The sequence below is a fragment of the Stigmatopora argus genome, chromosome 8 (assembly GCF_051989625.1).
Source record: "Stigmatopora argus isolate UIUO_Sarg chromosome 8, RoL_Sarg_1.0, whole genome shotgun sequence".
Lineage (NCBI taxonomy): Eukaryota > Metazoa > Chordata > Actinopteri > Syngnathiformes > Syngnathidae > Stigmatopora > Stigmatopora argus.
In genome coordinates this window covers 4,826,268-4,852,545 of record NC_135394.1, presented here as the reverse complement: position 1 = coordinate 4,852,545, position 26,278 = coordinate 4,826,268, and the positions used below count along the sequence as shown (strand labels likewise).

General features: G+C 38.7%; 2 protein-coding genes across 2 annotated transcripts; both read right to left on the bottom strand.

Annotated features, from left to right (window-relative positions):
- Positions 1-55: 55 nt before the first annotated feature.
- On the bottom strand, positions 56-15,219 carry LOC144078405 (occludin). Its single transcript, XM_077606438.1, has 9 exons — positions 14,997-15,219; positions 10,023-10,582; positions 9,198-9,389; positions 8,888-9,055; positions 5,163-5,326; positions 4,236-4,454; positions 3,069-3,240; positions 2,849-2,890; positions 56-2,326 (listed from the first exon to the last, which is right to left on the bottom strand). The coding sequence occupies exons 2-9, from the start codon at positions 10,578-10,580 to the stop codon at positions 2,225-2,227; spliced, it is 1,617 nt and encodes a 538-aa protein (XP_077462564.1). The 5' UTR covers positions 10,581-10,582; positions 14,997-15,219; the 3' UTR covers positions 56-2,224.
- A 1,290-nt stretch (positions 15,220-16,509) lies between these two features.
- mfsd12b (major facilitator superfamily domain containing 12b) lies at positions 16,510-25,228 on the bottom strand. The gene is made up of 9 exons (XM_077606440.1): positions 24,148-25,228; positions 22,576-22,786; positions 21,636-21,756; positions 20,991-21,164; positions 20,203-20,295; positions 20,040-20,132; positions 19,488-19,661; positions 18,430-18,524; positions 16,510-17,180 (listed from the first exon to the last, which is right to left on the bottom strand). Exons 1-9 carry the CDS (start codon positions 24,413-24,415, stop codon positions 17,042-17,044), a joined length of 1,368 nt encoding a protein of 455 aa, XP_077462566.1. The 5' UTR covers positions 24,416-25,228; the 3' UTR covers positions 16,510-17,041.
- Between the last annotated feature and the right edge of the window lie 1,050 nt (positions 25,229-26,278).

The window sequence follows — 26,278 nt, the reverse complement described above, 5'->3', positions numbered from 1 at the left end:
AATTTAAACGTTTCATTTCCTTTTCTGAATTTAGAAGGAAAAACAACTTAACTCCTTTTTAGAGAATTAGAAATGTTTATTTTAGGTATTCAGTACTTTTTTTTAGACCATCAGTTACAAAGGTTTGTAATATCTTAAAAAATTCATAAAAAAATAAATGGCTCACAAACGTATATATCATAACAATATTTTGAGATCGCACTTGTGTCAATTTAAAAATGTACATTTGATTGTGACATCCTGCAGTAAATTGATCGAGACAACGTTACCGAATATAATCGTCTTCATTGGCCTTGAATTACTTGTAAAAAATATTTGCATAGATTATTAGACAGAGACATTGCTCTAATGACTAATTAGCATAGACAAGTGACTGCAATGGTGGTCTTAATAAACAAAAACAACACAAAGTACAAACATTAGAAATGTTCCTTTGACTCCTGCAGTGCATCAAAACATAAATCACTAAAATGCAGTGGCGGGCCGTCAGGGCCTTCTCTGCTGGCCTAAGAAATATCTGAATCATATATTATATTTTGTCCCTCAATACTTATTATTCCAAATGGTCTGTTAGCTTCCTTTCATTGCTTTCCCCCTGGTTGCACTGCTTCCAGATGTGTGTTTTCATATTGAAGCATTTAACCAATCACATTTCAGCCATTATTTGTTGCCAGGATCAGAAATCTGCCTCAAAGCCTTCACAATCAGTTCTGCGGGCTCTGCTGCATTAAACAAGACTGTTGCTTTTAACCAATCAGATTTCGAGTTAGCAACCCCACAATGCTTTTTCGCAGGCATTGCCATTTTGCTGGCTTAGGGATACGTCAATGCTTTCACCAACTATGATTGGCTAGCTATAGAGTAGGCGGACCAAAGCCAGAGTGAGGCAGCCAGAGATCACAAACTCCACCCACAATGGCTGACGGGGAAAAAAACAAATGGATTTGGTTGCCAATTTGCTCACAAAGCTATTTTCCAGAAAAAATGGACATCATTAAGAAAGGGCGGTCAACTCGAAGCTAGCAAGCCTGTTACAGTATATGAACGTATCAACGTTCACCGCTGTCTTTTTCCCGGGGAAATGATACTCTGGGCCCAGTTCTGATGTCTAAAAAGCTCCAGTATTTGTATTTAATCCATAAATGCTGTTTTCGGCTGGATTTTACCCATTTTTCGGACAATGTTTGCCCTTACGCCATTGACGTTCATTTCCCGGGCAAATCACCCCCTGGCCTGGTTGTAATGTCTGAAAAGCTCCAGTATTTGTTTTTAATCATTAAATGGGGGAAAACAAATGGATTTGGTTGCCAATTTGCTCACAAAGCTATTTTCCAGACAAACTTTTCCAGAAAAAAATGGACATCATTAAGAAAGGGCGGTCAACTCGAAGCTAGCAAGCCTGTTACAGTATATGAACGTATCAACGTTCACCGCTGTCTTTTTCCCGGGGAAATGATACTCTGGGCCCAGTTCTGATGTCTAAAAAGCTCCAGTATCTGTATTTAATCCATAAATGCTGTTTTCGGCTGGATTTTACCCATTTTTCGGACAATGTTTGCCCGTACGCCATTGACGTTCATTTCCCGGGCAAATCACCCCCTGGCCTGGTTGTAATGTCTGAAAAGCTCCAGTATTTGTTTTTAATCATTAAATGCTGCTAGGAAGTGGATTTTACCCTATTTTTGTGCATTGATTTATTGATTATTTTTGTGTCGCAGCTGTAGCTGCAGTAGAGGTTTTATAGCCATAAAATAGTTTTTGAGGGTTGGATTGATTCGTTGAAGGCGCTACGAGAAAATGCACGGACCGCCACTGCTAAAATGTCCACCGAGGTTAAACCAAACATGAGATTATTTACAGTATGAGTGGGAAAAATGTCCCCTTTTACATCTCGCTGAATCTGGTATTCAGCGTTGATTTAAATTTGGATGAAATATACAAACAGAAAAAACGTTACTGCCTCAATAAAATCAGGTGACATCGATGCCATACTATTGTGTACTTGTTCCCTTAATGTACAAATGCCTTTCACAGAGTAAATGGCAAGGGAGGGTAAAAAACAAAAGAATTCTAGATCATTATTGCCTCATTCTTCATTCCCTGTGTGCACGTGAGTCCTTTGAACATTGGCAGTCTCGATCCCGGTTAGCCAGTAAATGTGATCCTAGCAAAACAGAGCACGAGTGAAGCTTTTTGGAGTGTTTGCATAGCGTTGGTAAGACGACTAAGAGTTGCTCTTGTCATATTTCTTCACCATCCGTTTGATATGGAACAGTTTGTGCCTCAGCCTGCGACACTCAGTCTTCTTTGACTGGTATTCCGTCGTCTGAAAAGTAACAGGAAAGTTTAGACGACTGAACACGCAAATGTTAATTCTAAGAAGCTTAACATGATTTCCCCTGGCCACATTTTGGGTTATGACGTCTAGAGAGATGCTCATTTTCAACAGCTTCATGACGGTTTAGCTGCGTTATGGAAGAAAATGGTGATCAAATCATTTATGTACTGTGAATGATTTTGTGTGTAGAAACCAAATTGAAAACGGCACATGAAAAAAAACTCAGTGTAGCAATAAAATATTTGAATCTACTGGGTTAGGATTAAAACAAATGACTTGACACTAGAAAAAGACTAAAATATACCCACATTATAAAATAATAATTTCCCTACCCGCTTTAATGTCTTTCAGTCAATTATGTTTACATATCGAAAGAAAATTAAAAACAGCACATGAAAAAAAAGTCAGTGTATCAATAAAATATTTGAATCTTCTGCATTAGAATTAAAACAAATGACTTGCCACTTGAACCAAAACATATTAGAAAATAATAACAAAAAAATTACCTACCCGTTTAAAGTCTTTCAGTCGATTATATTCTTCTGCTACACCCTAGGAGGTTAAAAACAACAACAAACATTTGTTATTTTTATTGTGTTTTGGCATCGCATGCACACGATGCACACATCTGTTATGTTAAGCAGTCTATAGTTATCCCAGTAAAATGTTACAAATATTGCTGACATGTTTTTTGTTTATTCTATGAACTATCAATGCGTTCCTGTCTAACCTGGTATTTAATGGAGGATTCATCAAGTGTGTCCAACTGCCTGCTGAGTTTGTTCATCTGATCATTGATGTCGTCCATGTCTGCACACATTCGCTTGTACTTCTTTAGGTCGGAATCAAACTCAGATTTATAATCATGGCGTTGTTCATCAGATGCTATCTGAGGATACATGCTGGGAGGGAAAGCAGGAGGTTGTATTTGTATAAATATGTGCGTACTGTATTTTTTTACTATAAGTTACACCAGCCCAAAAATACACAATGGAGAGGAGAATAAATAGCTTTTTGGAGCAGGCAAAATTTTGTTCAATCGGGTACAGAGAAATAACATTCGTTAAAGTAACAAAAATGGAAAACAACAGATGAAATAATGCTAAATATGTTTACATTGCACTGGACTATTAGTTGCAGACCTAGGCCAAACTATGAAAAAAGTGCCACTTATAGTCCAGAAATTACAGTGTGTCATTTCATATCATCTGATTTTCTGAACCTCTTTATTTACATTAGGGTCGCAAGGGTTGCTGGAGCTTATCCCAGCTGACTCCGGGCCAGAGGTGGGGGACACCCTGAATTGGTGGCCAGCCAATCGCAGGCCACAAGGACATGGACAACCATGCACACTCACACCCACACCTAGGGGCAATTAAAAGTGTCCAATCGGCCTATCATGCATGTTTTAGGAATGTGGGAGGAAACCGGAGTACCCGGAGGAAACCCACGCAGGCCAGGGGAGAACATGCAAACTCCACACAGGTGGACGTGACCTGCATTTGAACCCAGGACCCCAGAGCTGTGAGGCACTAACCAATTGCGCCACCGGGCCGCCCTGTATCATTTTGCAAAGATAAAAAAAAAGTTTGCGTCACAAGATTAACTACTAATACTCCAAACAAAATGAAAAAAACACAGCAGCATCTTTTAAGTGAAAAAGTCATCTGCTGCGTGGCCATCTGCTCCACCTCAAATAAATATTTTGTCTGTAGTCAGCTGTAAACAGAGGTTTCTTCTCTAATCCCACATTCATCTATTCAAATCGGAGAATTAAGGTCTGGTCCTGCGAGAACAGCAAAATCTGTAATCTACGTGACGTGCTCTTGGCAAAAGGTCATATGCACCTCTCTAATCCCGTCTGCGTGACGGGGGGTGGAGGGGGTTTACATCTCACCTCTCCCACTCTTCCATGTCGAGCTCGTTGCCCGTCTCGCCTCCTGTGGTGTACTCCGTCTCATACTGAGACTCGTCCATGTCGGGGTTTCGTCTTCGTCGTTTGCCCCTATTGGCGGAGGGTTTGCGGAGCGCGCTGGTTTCTTCAGAAGGGCTGGAGCTGGTCCTCCCTTGGTGGGAGAGAACTTCTGATGGTCGAGAGGTAGTCCGGTCTGAGTATCTATTGTATAACCCCCCCAAAAAGCAGAAGAAAAATATTTGGGAGAATTATTGATTAGGCCATAAAATGCAAAATTGCAGACACAATTAATCTTTTTTTTTACATTAACAGTGTTTCAGTAATTCTTGAATGATTACATGCTACAAAATGACTTGATACACGAGTACGCTTTTAGTTGTCATAAATTAAGAGATGTTATAATAGGAAGGAATTGAAATAGCTAATAAAGTTCACAGCTATTTTACAATTAGGTTTATGGCTCATTCAAATAGGTCAGCATTTGTGCCCTGTAGGGTTTGTCCGTGAAGGGAAGTAGTAGCCGCTATTTTAATAACATAAAAAGGAAACATATCCAATTTTGTGGGCTTGCAAGAGATTTGTAAAAGAATCCCAAGTCAAAAGTGGAACTATATCAATAACTCCAAGTTTCTTTCATGTGAAGAAATCGCCAACTGTTTTCACAATTTTGCAATTATATGCTTTGTTGTCAAGCCCTTTGTCAGCATTGAGACCAAAAACACGACGCCTAACCTGAAATGCAAACTAGAAGAAAAATCAACACAGGGGGGAAAAACAAGGAAAAAGATAATCCTTCATTGGCTCAAAGGTCAGAGGCACGGCTCATTCTGCGGGTAGGGCAATATGTTTTGTTCTAACAGAGTAGGTCTAGTCACATGTCTAAGGAGCAATGTTAAGCAATGCACCCACTCATTGTTGTCGTAGTGGTCCCCATCTGCAGAGTGGCGGTCCCCCTGGGTCGGTGGAAAGGATATGACACTGTTTGCCGAGGCGTTGAGCAGGCCTCCTCCTTTCTCGGACACCAGTAGGGTAGGAGCGTCCTGAATGCTACGGTTTTCCTCCACATTGTTCACCTACAAAGAAAGAGGTGAAAAAAAGCCCCAACAAAATAAACAACACAGTCCTAAACACAGTACACCCAATTTCCTTTCAACTGACATCCTCCCTAAAAAATGTATTCATCACGTTGCGGCACTTCACTTACTACTTGCTAACAACGCTTTATTTTGAACTGTGTACTGCCACTTTGGTATTTGTGTCTTATATCGAACAAAATACTCATCTAGCCCAAGAAACCCTAGTAAAATAAGTAATATTCCATGTTTAAGAGTGCAAATCAGTCATTTAAGAGAACTCAACCAACGTCCATGCATTCAAACTTACCCTTCCGACAAAGCAGAAGCAGGTATCAGTGCAAACACAACAAAAAAATAAAAAAATAAAAATCGCAATGTGCATAGTAGTGAGGTGCAGCTGTATTAGAATTGTATTTGAAGGGTGCAGCTCATGCAAAAATCCCAAAAATGCCCTCCGACTGAGCACAACTAAACACGAGCTTCCACGACCGTAATTGGTTAAATGTGATAGTTTAAACAAAATAAGGTGTAAAGGTCACTTATTTGAACCGAAGCACATAAAGGAAAAATTCAAAAATAAAACTTTACATGCAAAAATACAGAGGGAAGGTGCTAACGTTATTGATGACGGAAGAAAGTGACATACTTTTTTTTAATTTAAATAACTGGATAGTCTATCCCACCATACTCTGGGCAATAGACAGGAGACACCCTGAATTGGTTGTGTGTGAAAATCAGTTGAATAATTTTTTTAATAAATTAAAAAAAATGGTACAATAGGCCTGGGCAATCTGACAAAAATTGATTAATTTTTTGTTTGTCGATACAGATAATTATTACGATGACTATCACATTTTTTTTCTTTCAAATTTGAAACTTAAATACTTAGGTACATAAATTACTTTCCGTATTCAATTATTAAAGTATCTATGTTACCTTCATTTAAAAAATAATATAAAATATGATGATTTTAAAAATTAGTTTTGTTGTTTTGTTGTGAATTTAAGTAATTTTCTTTGTCTACTGAACGTTGCTCTGGAACTAGCGTTCACGTCGCAGCAGCACCCCTGTTGTTTGTGGTTGTCCGCGTGGTGTAATTGCAGTTTTTACATTTATTGAAAGTTTTTTATATATTTGTTGAATTTTTTTTTTGACAATGACTATCGTTTTATCACCCAGGTCAAGGATAAATAGTATTGCGTTATACCTATTGTGACAGTTTATATCGAAATTTACTCTTAATATTGCCCAGCTCTGTTATATCATACATATTTCCTCAACATGCAAATATACAATCCAGCCCCATTTTTAAGCATGCAATACCTTTGTCTTAGTAGCACACTGACACCACTAATGACCTCATAAATTAAACACAATGGAGCCCAAGCTGAGCAGAAAGAGGCCAGTGTGTGAGGTCAGCGTCAGTCACTTGGTCCAATGTCAAAACATGTTCGATGACTCATAGTGTGACACTGCATTGCACGTGGTGCAATAACTATGAAAAAAGATATAGCGACATAAAAATAAATACGTTTTAGTACCACACCTTTGTGCTTTAAATATTTGGCAATCATTGCTGAGGTAAGAATATCGTTTCTACATTTTTTTTCCGACTATCTATAGGCCAGGCCATAGGAATGTCTAAAAAAAAAAGGAGGGGAAGTTGGATTTTGCTTGCTTTGAACTTTTATGTATTGCTCATTGTTCATTTTCCATCTTGTAGGTATAATATGCATCTGTAAAACAGGAATTATTGTAGATTTATACATTTGAGGGGGCTAGGCCAACAGGAAGCCAGTGTTATAACTGATTAGCATATTCTGTATAATAAAATTGTATACCGCTTGTTGCATTTCAGATGATTGTCAAACAATAACAAATTTATATAGCTGTCCAATATATACTAATGCGTATATTTCATTCCAGAAGAAAAAAAAATAGAAAAGGTTTTATCAATTGAAGGAATGATTAAATGGAAGTTATCAGTTAGAACAGGGGGGTCAGACTCGGGTTGGTTCGCGGGCCGCTTTAACGTCAACTTGATTTCACGTGGGCCGGACCATTTTAGATATAATATTTAGATATATATTTTTATATAAATTGATTAAAAGCCCTGAATATTCAGTTTTTTATAGATCTAAAACAATGTTTATTTTAGCTTTTTTTATATATATTTTTTAGATTTTACAAAATGATTTTTGAACTAAAAACAGAAAAAAATGATTAAAAAATTACAACTATTGATTTAAAAGAGGGAAAATCAGGAAATTTAATATACATCTATGCTCTTCATTTTAATTTGATCCTAAAACAGAAAGTCGGCACTCATGATTTACTTTGCCGGGCCACACAAAATGATGCGGCAGGCCAGATTTGGCCCCTGGGCCGCCACTTTGACACATGTGAGTTAGAACAAACGAGCAATTTATTTGGGTCATTTGTAGACTGACTAGGTTGTATTCTTATGTCAGTATTCACGCAGTAACTAAAACACGTGAATATTAAAAGTAAAATATGTATGTGGTAAATATGGAAAATGTATGAGGAAAATGTCAAGTTAAAAAAAGTAGTTATTGAAACTATATTATTTTATCACCGTACATTTTATAAAAACGTGTGATGCCAAAATGTGTTCCAAAAAATAAAAACATCTACGTCGGGCTAGTATTGTATGATTGTTTTCCCCCCGCTTTTTTTTAACACTGAAAGAATAACACGACCATGATTTTATTTAATCCAAAATCATGAAATGATTTTTTCCCTTCATTTCGACCACCCCTACATGTAGTCACTATATTTTTTTGTTAATTCAAATTTGTCTGGCTTGTACACAGTGTTTGCCTTTGCACAATCCAACAATTGATTCATTTTTACTTAGAGTTAACAGCACCTTTAAATTTGCATTAAATTAGCCAAAAAGATCGTTACCGTTAGCTTTCATTGTATCTAAAACTAGGAAACGCATTACTTAAATAGAAGCCAAAAAAGTAAATCATCAATCCCCATTTAAGGTGCGAGCCTCATTTGAGTGTTATTTACGTTTATAAAACCCCGTAGAAACCACCTGCTTGCCTACTATGTACAAATCTTCTAGGGTAGTTAATGATCAGTCTGAGTGAAACCGAGTAGTAGACCATGAGCAAACATCCACTAGGCGCAATCAACCATGAGACTCTGGGCAAACATTGTAACACTGGCACAACAATCTGCATTTGAACAGAAAAATGGTACGAAAGCATGTAGCAAACCAAGGCTGTTACAATCAAAAATGATGACAACTTTGAACAGATGAATAAAATAAGGCGCTTGCTTCTGTGTCATATAGAACAAAAGAAGCATTTTTTGTTCTTATTGGGAGGCAAAAATCATTCAATTGTTGTGACCTCATCTACTGGTCAGAATAAAACAAGCAATGAAAGATTTCATCAAGGCTGGATGGATTAAGAATCTAACCCAATCCCTTTGCCCAAAAAGTTAAGAACTCTAGGTCAATTATGGTCATATGTGATTTCTATTCATCAGTGCAACATTATGCAACAGTGGGCGCCAGGCTCTTACCCACTCCTCCACATCTCTGCCCTCTGATGCCTTCCCGCCAATCAGAGGCTGATCCCAGAAAATGTTGGGTTTGCCATAGCGCCAGATCTTGCCCCTGGTTTTGTGTGCGTAGAAAGTCGCGACAGCCAAGGCGATGACAATCAGGAATCCACACCCCATCGCGATTCCCTATAAAATCAAGGACACAGGAGTCAAAGATAAGAAAGCACAAAGACAGTTTGTTCTGGTATAAGAACACAAATAAATACAAAGTATCAGAGAACATTGCGCAAACTATTTTGTGACCTGGAAACAAAAAGACAACACAAACCTCTTGAGGGTCAACAAAACAGTAATGGTAGAGGTACTGGTTGTATATGGGGAAGCCCCCAACCCCTCCCATTTGGGAATAGCTTGTCTGATAGAGGCTCTGGCACATCATGAGCATGGGGTTGTATATGGCATTGGCCGTTCCCTGGGCCATGGGATTCACTCCGACTATATACAATATATTTATGATGCCCTGTAACACAAAAAGTTGATGGTTACTCTATGCTTAACACTCACGGATTGATCTCAAACAACACCACATGAAACTTTCGATTGCTTTCAAGCATTTGTTTCATTTGATAATATATTTCATGTACAAGAACAAGAAAACTAGGACATACTGATCACTTTAGTGGAACTATAAGAATAGTAAAACTCTTAATACTATACAACACTTGGTTGAACAAGGCGATGCTACGTCTTTTTTAACCTTCCATATGGTGTTAGTGCAGAACCGAACTTGTCATGATCAAAAAAATTAATGAAAAGCACCATATGACCCATTTAAGAAGTAACCTTGCTTGTGTAGTGAAACGTTTTTTTGACACAATTTGCCATGGTTTAGCCTTGGAATATAAAATTGTCTAGCAAAGTAAATATGGAGGTGAGGTAGTGGTGTGTGATGTGGGGAAAATCTTCAACCGCGATAAGGCCCAATTTTTTTTGTTATATGCCTCGATGGAAAAACGAACAGCATTCTAAGACAGCTTTCCCCGTCACATGATTTTCCACGGCCCGCGAAAGCAACTCATGGGTATCAACTTGAACTTTCTTGCTAAAATACCATATCATCACTACTAAAACGTTACGAGTGCCTGACTCTTACCTGCAGAATAGCCATGATGATACTTGCGATCAGGAGGGCCAGAAAGTACTTTCTGCTGCGGACGGCGGGGGTCTTTGAGAAACTGGCAATGAAGAAAGCCAGTGCCGCAACGAAGTTAATAGCAACCATAGCAATCATAGCTGTTTTGGCCGAGGAGGGGGAAACGTAGGAGCCCTGGTAGCTTCCGTAACCACCATAGCCGCTGTATCCCGAACCATAACTGCCTGCACCATATCCGGAACCGTATCCAGATCCGTAACCATAACCCAGTCCCATTCCATTCGCATACTGCATGTCCCACATGAGAGTGGAGGCAACGCAAGCAAATATGACCACGCACAGAATGATGACAACGCCCATCATGGCCTTCACAATCCCCGGAGGCGAGGACCATTTGTAGAAGAGCTGCGGTTTGTCCTCGATGTAGTAAGATCCTGGTGGAGGTGGGTAAGCGTTGTAATCACTGAGAGGAGCATTGAAGCTGCCTGGTGCTCCAAAACCATTGTTGGACGGTGGTGTGTACACAGGAGGGCTATCGTAAGGCTGTTTTTCAAACATCTCTGTAAGTGAGAAGAAATAGACAAAAGATGAAACACAAGCACTGAGAGACACCTTAAATGTGCCTGTGAGTTTCAGAGAGCAAATATGAGTGATATACTCCAGGTCAGGGTTGATATGGGATAGAAGGGCGTGACTGTCCTTCGTTGTGAGGCTTAGTAACACAACAGCGTAAATAATTGACCCTTTGCAAGGAGTGATTACTTGGTGGAATCTGTTAACAAAGTGTGATTGCTCAACATACCCAGATAATGAAATGATGAAACAGAAATATTAAAACTACTCGTCAGCCTCTTCATTGAAATACACAACATGAAAGTGGGATTATGTCAACAGAAACTGGAGATGGATGCGTCATATGCATGTGTAATTTACAGCACATTCTAAAGTTTACTTCTAGTTATAATGTTGTTGTTAAGATACTACTCATTTTTAAACAGGATAATGGATAAAGAAATTCCTCCATTACCATCAAGAGCGGTTTAAAAACAAATTCCGCCCCATGACAACAAATTCAAAATCAGACCAAAAACTTAAAATAAATCAAAAACTAAGTCAGTAGAGGGGGGAGGTGCAGTGGTGACCAGAAGGGCTGCGTATTGATTTGTTATCAAATATCGTATGCAGATACATGTCAATATTGATACTTTATATACTTTTAGCAACCCTAAATCCTAAATAATGTTTTTTCGCTGAAAATAACAGACTACAGTGACACTGCTACATAGGAATGCTTCTACATACATTTTATACATAAAAGTTAAAGAATCCTTTGTCACAGTAGCGTTACATTTTGCTTGACAATCTACCTGCACAAGATAAGTTCTATTTAATGCTAAGATGTTTTGAATTCATAATGTGAAGTTGTTTAGATGTGTTATGTCCTTACACTTATGCAACTGCACGAATAGAAAATGTTTTTCTACGCTTGTTATTTAATTTAAAAAGTGAATAACGTATAATTTCCTCTCATTTTTGTGTATTTATCACATCTTTCATACAAAATTGGGAAACTGATCATTTTTAAAGGGTTTAGTTGGTGTATTTTTGAGGACCGTGGAAAGAATTACAGAATTTATATATAAAATACTGCTCTACTTAGGAACAATCCAAGTTACGAAACATTCTGAAAACAATTAATTTTGTAAGTAGAGGTACCACTGTAAATGCAAAAAAATGAGGGCACAAAGACCTATATGTATACTGTAATCAGTATATCTGTGTTTTATTGGGGGCAGAGCGTTCTTTTATGACCTTGTAATGAACTAGTTCACACCTGTTTTTGAATTATCAGGAAAAAAATGAACTATGAGTGGAATGATCTCAGCTTTGAAAGCTTTCACTGAGCAAAATCCAAACCAGCGCGGTGATGTCTGTACCAGGGCAGACAGGGAGCTCAGCCAAACAATACTTTCATTTTTTGAGTCTTCCCAGGCAGTCAGAGTCTTTCTCCTGCCCACGCAATGTCCAGGCCTTGAAGCGTTCTAATTTTCCGCCTTCACTGCATTTTTTTCTTTAAAAAAAAGAAAAAAATCTTACAATGGGGGTAAGACCCAACTCAACAATAGCCATTCTTCTACAGCAAAACCTGTGCGGTCAAAAAGAGAATGTTTGTGCTTTCTTCAAACGTAATCTCAGCCAATTTAGACTTTAGTCCCACAGAGGAAAAACTTCCAGTATTGGGAGTAGAAAATCTAAAGTACCATGCCCTTTTTGACCACTGTAAACACGCAAGCCCACTCTGTAGCTGAGACATACTGTAGATGTGCTCTATACCTCCATAACTCTTGACTGTCTATGGGACAGTGGATGTCTCGCCTCATAGCCTTCGTCCCAGACACCCTACTATCGCACGTCAATGTTCTTACAACCTCTTGCATTCCCCCTGTCCTTAATGCCTGCCTTTGTTTAGGGAGCAGGAGGGGGGGAAGTCATGGCTTCTCCTCACAGGAAGAGTGTTGTCATGGAGTCCGGGCTTGAAAAAAAGAAAATTGAGGCACTGTCCTGGGAGTAAGGAACAACAGTACCTCTCTGTGTGTGTCTTTATGAAAGAGACAAGAAGCCAATGCAGGTGAGGTAACCTATGGTACGGTGTTCTTCGGCATTTGGAACACAATTGAGTACATGGTCCTCCCTTCATTTATTTGTTGCTCTTCAATAAATGCATTTTGCAGGATAGTATTCAGCAACAGAGCTCCAGTCCATCTCAACTGAAGAAAGGTGTATCTATAAATTTTCTCTCCAAACTTCTCAGCTTCCTTTAGAGGACATGATTTGTGTTTTACCTAAAGATGTCCCTAATTTGATCATGGAAAAATGAAAAGTGTTGTTTTTTTGCATCTTGTGAAATTGATTTATCATTTAGAGATATCTTGTTCCTGAAATTAGTTTGTCATGGGTGCTTATGTTCAAATGTAATTTATTTGTAACTTGATATTTTGTGCTGCACACCTGTGTTCCAACAAGAAAATGGTATTGTTTGATTAAACAACTGCTTCCTCCAAATCAGGTGACTCAAGCATACAAATACTATGTGATCGCGACATCCCTAGTTTTACCACATCTTGAGCTGTACTCGAAAGTCAATTCAGAACTGTAGGCGGGCCACCGCACAGCACTGATCGAATGACTTTAAGGGGGATGTTTCAGTTGTTCAGTCTTCTTGAACAGATAGATGAATGCACAAACCCCCAGAATGCAGTTATAAAACGGGATACCTGCATTCCATAAACATTCATTCTTTGGTATTTCTCTGCAACGTGAGTCATCCCAACGATAACATCGTCCTGAGCTTGAGTAGCATTTGGGTTACATGGTCGGGTCTATAAAGCCACTTGGTTCAGCCTGGGTGACACTACAACAGCGAGACTATCATTTGCGCCACTTATGGAATTTCACTCATATGGTCACATGTCTCCAGTTTCTCAAAAGCAGTTAGGCCTATGCCTCTTGTGGACTGGGAAACACTGGATTAACAACAGGACTCACCTGAAATGTCCAACTCAAGCACAGAACAATCAAAAGCCATCAGGTGCCACAACATTTTTTGCCTCATATGTACACATTCATCCATTCATTTTCTTAACCACTTATCCTCAGAAGGGTCGCGAAGGGTGCTGGAGCCTCTCCAAGCTAACTACAGGCAGGGGGCCACCCTGAATTAGTGGCCAGCCAATCGCAGGGCACATAAAGACGGAAAACCATTCACACTCAAACTCATAACTAGGGGCAATTTAGAGTGTTCAACCAGCCGACCCTGGACGTTTTTGGGATGTGGGAGTACCCAGACAAAACCCAGACAAGCCCAGGGAGAACATGCAAACTCCACGCAGTGAGAACCCACCTGGGATCGAACCCTCAACCCCAGAACTATGAGGGCAACGTGCCAACCACTCTTTCACTTAATGAGAATCAATCCCACGCTTCAGGCAAATGTACCACTATACATCAGCAAATTTTAATTTATTATTATTTATTTCATATTTTCAATTATTTTGAAAAGGTTAAAAAAAAAATCAAATCAATAACGTTCAATAGACTAGTAAACTAAAATATGTACTTACTTTTCAGCCATGTCACCCAGTTCTGATACAATACATAAACTAACTCTTATCTTATACGTATTTGCCTTTCGCTTGTGTTTTAAGTAAAAAGTGCAAAGGGGAGAAAATCAGTGATAACTTGTCATCCATCCTATGAATGGCAAAGGAAGGAACTGGGAAAGAAAATGGGAAAAGACTTCAACAAGTGTTTTCATCAATAGACCCCAGCATTTCATTTCTGTTGAACAGTACTGTGGTTAATAATTAATTCCTAGGGTTTTAAAAATTGCACTGACTTCCTGTTTATCACTGAAGTAGCAGAAAATGTCTTTCATGAGGATTAGACTGCGCCTGGGAAATAAATATAGGTCAAGTGCACCTTGGGCGTTATTAGCCACATTGTGATACTGTTATTCTGCAAAATAAATAATGATTGCCATATCATTAGAACATAATCAGTGACTATAACTTTACGTGGCGCGTCACTTATTTTTCATTTCGAGCAAGCAATGAGTCTTTTGAGTGTTTTCATAAAAGACGAATGTGGTCAAAGAAATAATAAACGGGCAATCATTCAAATTTCAGGATTGTTGCGATGAATTATCAGCGTTATGTTTTGGCAGGTATATTTTTGAGTGAATGGTAAATAACTATAATAATAACTTTCAGTCACTTAGTGTGTTACGAATTAAAGTGCATGTTGATGTACATAGCCATTTTAACACTAGTCGATAGGAATTAAACATTGAAATCAGAGGTGATGGCAGAAGGACTATCCTCAATTCAATTGTAAACTTTTAAAAAGTTGCAATAATGTCGTAAAATGGATAATGAAAGCGCCGTTTTGCACCTTTGCATTGTTTTGTACATTTACCTGAAGACTGTTGGAAGGCAAAGTAGTCGTCTTTTTTTCCAGTTACTCCAACTTGAAGTAGTGGCTTTAAAAAATTAGTCACTCATGTCGAGTTATTATAGGAAAAGCCTTTTGAATTTAAAGCCGTTAAAATAATAATTCAATAAAAAGATCAGAAACGGTATTTCTTTTGTGGTGCTGGTATGCGTCTCACTCAGCAGCCTGGAGCCAAATGCCACTTGAAGGTACAGCAAGTGCGCGGTGATGAGGTCGGACCGCACAACACCCGCAACATGGCATGTGTTCGTGCGCCTGAGTTCAGCCTTGGTGCAATAATCGTTGACACTGAAAAGCTCAAATGAGAAATTAGTGCTTTGGTTGCTTAATGAAGATATCACTTTATTTTTTTCCCATTCTTTGTTAGCAATATACGTAAAGCTGGTGTTTGAAATTAAAATTTTAAAGGGATTTTTTTTAGAAAGACCAAAGGGAGATCAAAAATGCATCCTCACCTTATCTGAAGTAATTGCTGTCTCATGTAAATATGTACACTTACCAAACAAAATATCATATTACACTTGTACAATCAAGTTATGTCGATACCATCTAAATTAGGTGGTTGTCAGTTTTCTTTTTATACCAAAAGATAGCTAAATGTTTTTTTGCAATACAACATATTTTGATATCATTATCTGCCACAGATGGGCATTGATATCCAACAAATTTGAACAGGAGGGATTTAATCTTTCTCCCCCTTACTCAACCCCAATTCAATTGGACATGTTCATTCATTTTCTGAACCGCTTATCTTTACAAGGTCCGCGGGAGGTGCTGGAGCCTATCCCAGCCAACTACAGGCACCAGGCAGGGGACACCTTGAATCAGTGGCTAAGCCAATCGCAGGTAACAAGGAGACGTACAACCATTGGACATGTATTAAAAATAAATAGAATATAAATACATAGAAATATTTGCAAATCATGTTAAATTGAATACACTGATGAAATTTGATGTTCACATACTGTTTTTAGCAAATGATTAACTTTGAATTTTTATGGCTGCAACAAGTTCTAAAAAGATCAGGGACAGGTAAAATAAATAAATAAAAGTAAACACTGGGAAAGTTGAGGAATGCTTATTAAAGACATTGAGAACATCCCAAAGGTGAAAAGGTCAATTTGGAACAGGTGGTTGCCATGATTGGGTATAAAAAGAACTTCCCTGAATTGCTCAGTGGTATGATTGACACTGTATTGACATAAAATCCATAATAATAATCCCAAATAAAATTGTACCCCCAAAGCAAATGAGACATTGAAAAGTCCCATTAAGATCACTTTAATCTAAATAAAAAAACACTGTAGTAATTCCTCCAATGGTTTCCCTTTTTTTCACTTCTGTGTACATACAAAAAAATCCAACAACCTCAGCATAGTTGTAATACTGCAAACTAATGAGATAATATTGTATTTGATGTTAATTTCCTGTAGTTTCCTATGCGTTTCAGGGGATACAAAGCCAGAAAAACTAAAAATTGAGTCACTTATCATAATTGTTTATTTTTATTCCCATTGTTTTCTGTGCAGATTTCTGTAAATTAAGGGATTATTATATAAATTAATCCTTCAATGGATGCCACATACCTCTTTAAAAGTGCAATCATATAATTTCATTAAGTCAACTGAGAAAAAAGACAAAGATTAAAAAAAGTTACTAAAACAAGAAAAAACACCTGTACTGCATTACCACAAAGTTGTGTTAAGTATTACAACATTAATAGTTTAAATTGTATTAGTGTTAGATTAGAATTAAGTTGTTTTTTTTAAAGAGAATTGACATCTAACAATTATGTTGGGGTTTGACCTAATTATACATTTGAAAATGGAATATATATTTAAAAACCAACAACAACAAAAAAGCAAGGTGAATTGTGCACAAATATCATTTAGTATGAGAACACATTCCAAAAGATGTCAAGCACACAATGAATGCATTGAGCATCTATTGGATATTTCTTTCTTCTTGCAATCTCAAAATAACATTTCAGGAATTACGCCAATAATCCATCATTCATTTTTCCTCGTCCTGAGGGGCCAGATGAGAATTGTTAACAGGCCAAATGTTGCCGCCAACGCCACGCCGCCAGTTACGGTTGCCATGACGTCACGATAAAACCAAATACACGCTGGGCAGCATGCCTCGGTGCTGTGGATGGGGGTAAATAAAATAGACATTAAGGGTGTTATGCATCTGTAAGGAAACTAGCATCATCATCATGATTAGTGAATACCCTATAAAGCCAGATATCTAGGTATTTTTATCAACCACTGGTTAGGATTGTATAACATATTTAAAAACAAAAACTCTGAGAAACTGTAAAGTGTGAAGCATAAAAAAGAAAGAAGGTAAAAAAGGAGAAGTGGTAAAAAAAACTACAACTAATTTAGGACTGTTTCATGCACAAACTTGTTGTGTACGCTTTAGCCTGATGGGGGCAGTAGTGTAGCACAAGTGGGCCAATTTCACTATGGCATGCCTGTCAGCAGAATTACTTGGTCATTGTTATAAAAGATTAAACATAATATCCAAAGCCTTATTGACGAATTTTAGTCCCTGTAATACAAATGTTAGCATTGTTCAGTATTATTAAGCCCCACCGTGTCAGTGTAAAAACTGATATTTAAAAAAAAAATTAAAAAACTTCTTTGACCCTTAAGTCAATGAGAAGTTCATAAAATGACTGAATATTTTAAATGTGATTAATAAATACGTCAAATATTGGCAATTTATTTTAAACACAAATGTAATTTATTAACAATTAACAATGTTCAAAAAATGTTTTACCTATATTAAACAAAAATACTAAATTAAAGTGGAAAAGGTTTCAGAAGCATTCAGCATTATTAATGTGGTTGAATAGTGAGTCAGGAAAAAGTTAATAAACTGATAAAATCTGAAAAATGCATTTAGGAACAACACAATGGCGATTAATTTTAGCCTAATGCCATCAACCGCCGTCACAAAAATGTCACGCACTGAAGCTTTTGGGCGAACATTTGTTCTGTTCATTACAAAGTAAAACATTTACATAGCTGAGTCACTGCTGCAACATTTAGATAATACATATTAAGTCAAAGTAGCTGTAACCATCTACTGTATCATTACATAGCAATATTGCATATCATGAGGATAAATGAAATTGGAAACAAATGTACTATAGGATTACTATTGAAGTGAACTCAAAAACACAATTTGTGAAATCGACACTATTCACGGAAACCATTAAATTGTAAATAAGGCACATTCTTTCCTTCTGTACATTTCCACATTACTCAATTCTTTTTGCATGTCTGAAATTAAACAATTCAAAAGGAAATACGCATGTTCTGAAAACCCATTGCCCAAAACATTACCAATTGATCTTTAATAACGTGAGTGGAGGAGAGATGCTTACCTGCACGGTCTGATGCTCTGGATGATGACGACCCCAACACCATTGGCCACCTTGTCCGTGAGACTCATTGAGCCATAAACAAAAGCTCCACTTTTCTGTCAAACAAGACACATATGCTAAATTTGGAGCAGATAGTCTCCTCTTTTTATCTCTTTTAATCACTGTAGAAATTTGGAAGACATGCCAAAGTTAATCAGAGCAGACATGTCAGAGACTGATTGCTATATATAAAAAGCAACCATGAAAATGACAACTTACCCAGAGAAAATCAACCTAAGCATGAGGAGAACGTGCAAATTCCACAAATATATACTGGAACTCCAATTTCAAGCAGATGTTTTTTTACTACTCAGGGTAATCAGTATACATTTAGATAAACTGTAAATAAAATACTACTCTAGATATGGTATCAAATAAAGCTGTTGAAGCATTAATGTTTGGCGTTGGCGCCACCCAATGGTGTAGTGGTTCATCCACCTGACTTCGGTGCAGGCGGCATTGCATTGAATCGAGGGAGAATGTGTTATTAACCACGTCGGCCTCACAGTTCTGGGGTTCTGGGTTCAAATCCAGGTCGGTCCTGCTGTGTGGAGTTTGCATGTTTTCTCTCTGGGCTTGCGTGGGTTTTCTCCAGGTACTCTGGTTTCCTCCCACATTGCAAAAACATGCATGGTAGGCATGTTGGACACTAAATTGTCCCCGGGTAGGAGCGAGAGTGTAAATGATTGTCCCTCTCCCCGTGCCCTGCAATCGGCTGACCACCCGCCTCTGGCTTGAAGTCAGCGGGGATAGGCTTCAGCACCCCCCGCGGCCCTTGAGGATAAGCGGTTCAGAAAATGAATAAATGAATGACAATAATGAGCCTTGGCAACTGTTAATTTCTGCTGTGTTGAAAAAGGTCAAATTCCTAATTTGGGTCTAACGCTGTCAATGTCCATTAATCGACCACATCAATGGGTTAACGTCAGATGTATGACTCAGCAGGACAAATTCTGCTTATCTTTAAGCTCAAGCTGCCTGTTGTGTCAGGGTGCTGGGTGTGCCCTCCCCAAACTTACGGTCTGCTCCCCGATGAGTTTGGCGGTCATGGAGAGAGACATGACCAGGATGATAGCTGAGCCAGCTCCCAGCAGCACGGCTGCACCGTAGATACGTTCTCCTCCCATCTTCTTGTCAAAAATCACCCAGAGGGAAAAGCCAATGACCAAAAGCAGGCCGAAAAAATACATCACCTGAAAAAGTACAGTGTCTCTCAGTAAAGCCTTGCACCGATCACAATTGTATGCTGTATTCATTGAATTTTCTTCTTCTAATTAGCATCATGTAATGATTCTACATCAAACATAAAATCTAATTATTTTTTCATGAGGTCAGTTATAAAAAAAAAACAGATTGTTGTATAGCAAACTGACATTGTATGGAAACATTCACATACCTGTCAAACTCTGCCGATAACTGCCCTTATAAATGATTATGATTCCCCTCGTACGACTCGTACGGTGTTTGTAAGGTTTTTTTGGGGTTTGTAAGGGGAATCATAATCATTTATAAGGGCAGTTATCGGCAGAGGTTGACAGGTATGCATTCAGTATAATTGTTTTTTTACTCACAGTGATGCCTACAAGTTTGCTGATGGGCTTCATGGTCAGTGAGCTGAAGAAGCCGCTGACATACATGACCAACGGAATTAGGGCAATGTAGTTCTGTCATACATGGGAAAACGTTAGAGTGCAACCGACATACGTCTGAGCCCGACGCAGCGCAATCTATTACCTTTGGTAGCAAAAGTGAGTTGGTGAGGTAAACAGAGATGTATGATTGGGACAGGTTGACTATCAGTCTTGTGCACATGTAGACAAAGGCCAGCTTGATGAATAAAAAGCAACATCTGAAAATCGTTTTTCGTGAAATGGATTTCCTTTCAAATATTTCCAACACTTGCAACTTCAGCTTTTGCCTGCGCCCCACCCGGATGAGGCTGTAACACTAAAAGCACCACTGTGCTGATAAAAATCATTTAATAGGATCATTTGACCTTGTGACAGGGGCACCGCCGGGGATTTAGGACCCCCAGGAAACAAATCACTTTGGATCCCTACACGTCAATGCTGCATATTGAAAAGATTTTTTCTAGGTCAGTGATTCTTAACAAAGGTGCCATGTCACACTCAAGTGCCATTACGGATCACCAAGGGGAGATGATCCAGTTTCACTTTATATCATTATATATACACAATGGCATACTATACATTGAGTAGGTTATCAATCAATACAAGCATGTATTTATTCCAATAGAGGGACAGACTAAAAAAAAAAAATAGCACTCAGTGTTGTCAACGTTCTGGATTTTATGATGATTTTATCCACAGGTCATTTAGTTTTGAAAAGATCGAATGTTACTTTATGTTCTAACAGTCATGAATGTATTGTATTTTTTCGCCACCTGTTTTAAGAGTTGCTTATATTAAGAGGAAAAAATGACAAGAAAATGTACAACTACGGATCCAGTTAATGAAACCGAAAACATGTTTCATACGGAGAAATAGTGAATTGGCAGTTACCTGATAGAAAGAAGGCTCTTTTAGCCAGTCCTTCCACTGCAACACTCGAGCAGGTGTTCCTTCCCCATCAGGGGAATGTGGGAGAAGCTGCTCTTCTCCCGATGGCTCCTTTGTGCCGATGTGAAAGATCACCGAGAACACTGCCCCGACGCCTAGAACAATGAGTGCCAGCATCTGTTGCGCAAGGAACAGCTCAGGTAAACCTTCTCACCAGGGTAGAGTGTGTTTGTATGAGAAAATATCTTTAGGCCAAATTCAAAATTCTGATATGACTATGCCATATTTACAGCACACGTGTCATCCGATCACTCACTTGGCGCACAGAAATGATAGCCACAGGGATAGATGAATATTTAAATATGTCAAGTTTGACTAATAACAAATTAAATTATAGTGAAAAAAGACAGATGGCATTTAACAGCCCACATAGTAGTTACAGTACTATATTGATATCAGGATTATAGAGGTTTTCTCAGAAGAAGAAAAAAACAACAGGAAGGAGATGGGCATTTTTTAAATCAAATTTAAACTGTTCTTTCCATTGAAATGCTCTGAATAGCTCAGAAACATTTAGAGATAATCACTACCATATCTAAGTGAAAAATATTTTATCTCTTTTGCATCCAAATAAATCAAGATAATTACCCGGAAAAGAGGAACATCTGCCTGGCCCAGGTTGTCTGTCATGTCTTCTTGTGCATAGAAGTGAAAGAGCAGCCATGCCACCGCGTATACTGTGATGTTTGCCACCACTGTGAATGCATACCTGCCAGAGAATGCACTCAGTCAGATTCAAAGCAGATCTATAGACATCTGAACTAACGTGTTAAATCACAATGGACAATATTATGAAAAGCCAAAATGTAGAGATGTATTTATCACATGTCCAAAAAAAAAAGCTGCACTGAACTTAGGTAAACAGCATGACTAAAAGTCACTGGATTTTTTTCATCACATGTTGATGACACTTACACAAATGACCAAAGTCACCGAAAAAGAGAAACCAAGAAATGGGAAACAATGTGTGGTGAGCGATTACTCGTTGGAAGCAGATATCAGGTTAGCATGCCATACATTTGTAAACATTGGCAGATTTTTTTTTTTTTAAGTCTTAAAATATTCCTTTAAGTGAGATTTCTAGCACTGGGTTAATAATTTGGCTACATAATCTGAAAGAACAAGCATGCTTATTTTAAGATTACATTCAAGTCCAGTATAAAGCTTATTTATAGCAAGCATTCACAACAGCCACAGTTCTACCAAAATGCTTTTCGGAGCTCAAACAACAACACAATGCAGTTGGCTCATTCATGCACACATTTTCATCATCAGTATTGCACTTAGTATAGTTGACATTTTACACATTACACACTTAATATGAATTGTACAATATTTAAATAGTGCCCAGGCATCGCAAGAAAAGAAACAAAAGTACTGACTGGTCTTGTGTTGTAGAGAAAGCGAGAAAAATACATTTAAAAAAAATAAGTGGGGCAAAAATCGGTTTAAGCTAAATTCTTGCTATACTTTTTGAATTATCGCGTATGTGGTGGTAGTACCAGAAAGGCACCCATCATCAGCTTACCTGTACGCAGTGAGCTCTACCTTGGCGTTCTCGGTAGATACCAGCTCTGGAATGAGGGAGAGGTGTGAGATCTGAGTGGCGGCCCAGCCAAACTGGAAGATGACGATGAAGGGGGCAAAGTAGACAATCTTTGCCCATTGGGGGGTGTTTGCCGAGCAGGCCAGACAGGGGTTGAAAATGAAGGGGAAAGAAATGATCACACAGATGGTTCCTGGGAGGGAGAAAAGAAGAATTGGTGTAGCTAGTTTTACCTGTTATCACTGCAAATGATGTAATTGTTTGGGGAAAAAGTGAAATTCTGTTGCAGCAATTTACTTCATTTATAAAGGATTATATATAGGATATCATGGGTTACACAAAGATTAGTCATCTGACCATTACAGTGGTACCTCGATATACGATCTTAATCCGTTCCGGGACTGTGATCGTATGTCGAGCTTTTCGTAACTCGAGCGGACGTTTCCCCATTGAAATGAACTAAAAACTAATTAATTTGTTCCAACCCTCTGAAAAATCACCAAAAACAGGATATTGGATTGGAAAAAATGTTTTATTTCTTCTAATTCGCCATCTATTAACAAAGTAACACATAACTAGTGGTTTAATAGTAATAAAATGTGTTTAATAGAAGTAAAATTAGACGCATTTCACGGGGGGGAGAGATAGCGACATACACGGAGGCGGAGGTAGGGGCTGTTCGGGGGGACTATCCACGGCACTCGTAAACGAACAAACAAATTTAAATTAACTTGGATTGATATATACAGACACACTCAAACATACATTTAATGTAACTTTACACAAAACTGAATTCTAATTTTGTTTTAATCTTTTTTTACCTTCGTTTTCCGGGTTAGCGGTTTGCCACGCCTCCACCCTCACGTTCGCTATCGATGGGCTGTTGGCTGTTGTATTCCCTTCAAAATATTCCGAAAATGATGCACACAAATGTACTCATAATAGGATAACGCACGACCACTTGCCAACGAGAAGTAGTCTTGAACGAGCGATCGCGGGGGCTAAGGAAATAACAGGAAATGCAATTTACCCACGTATTGATTGTGGGTAATGAAGTTTTATTCTGAGAAAGGGTGCCATTGCCTATCGATGTTGTGTGCACAAGTATACTTCATTACCCAGAAAGCCCTCTTTTTGCCCATGCATGCGTGTTGCGCGTTTCCTGGTCGAAACTAGTCTGAATAAATCGTTCAGTGCTCGTAGATATCTGTTATACACGAAAGAGATGCGGCAAAAAAGACTGTGCTACAATGATAAACAGTCTCTCATGTCATGGCCACCTGGCTTGGTCGCATCTCGAAATTTTGATCGTATCGCGGGCAAATTATTCGATCGAAATTTTCGTCATACCACGAGCATGTCGTACCACGTGCTGATCGTAGGTCGAGGTACTACTGTATGCTTTACTTAAACACATCTCATTAGCAGTTCTCCAGGAAAACCTTTCTGAGATTGTCATAACTCATGCAAGAAAGAAAATTATTCAACATGTTGACTTCAAGCTTGGAAGTGTCAATTTAATGAGCAAGGAAAAAAAATGTTTGGACGACTTACCCAACAAATGCCAACGTTTCCTCTTCCCGTGCGTTCTGTCAGCTTCGTATCCGATGAGAGGCGTGCACACCCCGTCTGCTACTTGTCCGATGAGTAGCAACACACCCGCAAATGTGCTTTGGAGCCCGAGGACCGAGTGCAGGTAAACCAACAGGTAGGTGAACCACATCGAGGCGCACAAGTCATTAAGAAAATGCCCGACTGCGTAGCACAATCGCCGGCATACTGACAAGGTCCTCTCCCCCCCAATGGGAGCATACGGCTCCATGATGACTAAAATGTCAAATTATTTCCGATTTAGAGTCTCGTCCTTGTCTTATTTATACATCCACGATATACTTCCAACTCAGCACGCCCAAATTTGCTGCATTAGGCATATGATTAATTCAGAATTAAGGATTATGACACAAAGTGTCTCAGCCCGTGAAGGTACACCGGTCTACCTTTGGATGAAATATAAGAGTAAATGAAATTTCTCCGGTGTTCCTTTACTATAAACGGAGTCGTTTTTGAGTCAATGTTACGATGTAATCCTCCTCGATATTGAAATGAACAACGCAAAAGTTTGCTTTTAAGTGCCCGCAAAACAATGCAGATGTACGACCACTCCAACGATGACAAGGAGTGCCTTTCAACCGTAACCCAAAATCCAAAAACTACTTCCTTTCTCCCCACAAAGCGCGGAAGACAAATGCGCTTACTCAAGGGGAAACTCAAACACCAGGTTGACCTTGTAACTGCAGTTTGATAACATGTCCCCAAATGTGGTTTTTATATTCACCGCTGGCTCCAAACTTCCGTTTTCGTGTCCTTCGCTGGCACGCGCGTCCCGGTTCTACTTCTCCATTCGAGCCCCGACGGCGTCCCAAGACCGGTTTCTCTCATTTCTATTTCCGAGGAAAAAGGCCGACAAGTCACGTCAAGTCCACGTTTATCCAAACAATGTCGAGTTCCTAAAAAAAAGTGCAAGCCAAGTGTTTTAAAGATGACGTCCAGTTGCATGATGGGAAATGAAGTCCAACGCTCGCTACTGAAGCAGTGCTTCAACAGCGAATAATAATAATTTAATAAAAGGAAGCTGTTGTTGGTATATAACACCGTGGAAATAGAGATTGGACAAGTGAATTTAAAACAAAAAAAAATCTGACGTAGACTTGAGTGAACAGCAACAAAAATTATCCCCACAAACTTGTTAAAAACTTTGGAAATGTACACACTCGCATTTCACTGCACTTCCTCCTGTCGTGCTATAAAATTAGAAAAAATAAAATGTCACCACACACTGCAATCTGCAAAGGGGCAGTACTAATTCCTCCAATGGTTTCCTTTTTTTCCCCTTCTGTGTAACTTTACATGACATTTTTGGCTGCCATGGACGATGACAGACGTCCAATCCATTCGAACTGGGAATCTTGGCAGCGAATGAAGACTTTTACTAATTCCAAAACAAATTTTAATTTACAGTAGCAGAATGAAAAAGCCACATAATTGTTCATCTAATAATAATAATAATGTCAATGGCACTGAGTTTTTTAACCACTTTGAAAAGTGTATAACACCCGTGTCTATCCAAATCAAGATTTAATCACCTTTATAACGGAAAACATTATGCCATATAGCTCTTTACTTTTAGGTTTATGTCACTGTTTCGTGAACAAGATAGTGGAAAATTGCTATTTTGTAGGTACAAAGTCTCGCCTTGAAGTGATAACTCAAATGAGATCAGGTGATGAACACACGCGCACGAACACACCCCCCTCATGACAAATATTTTACAATTCCAGCTATCCGGTTTGGCCGGCTAGATTCTCATCATTTTCCACCTCATCCACACCTAATTTCCCATGAATTGTTGCACCCGTGTATATTTAGCGATAAAGTGACAGAACTCATCTCATCTTCTGAACCGCTTTATCCTCACTAGGGTCACGGGGGGTGCTGGAGCCAATACCAGAGGCCGATCGCAGTGACCGAACTGGGAGGGGGTAATAATTCCCAAAAGTGCAATGGTGTTATTCCTAATATTTAAAAAAAAAACTATTTTTGTTACACTCTTAAGAAATGTGTGACTCGAACCCAATGAATCATTATGGCTGACTTAAACCGTACAAGCCATGCAAATTCATTTCCC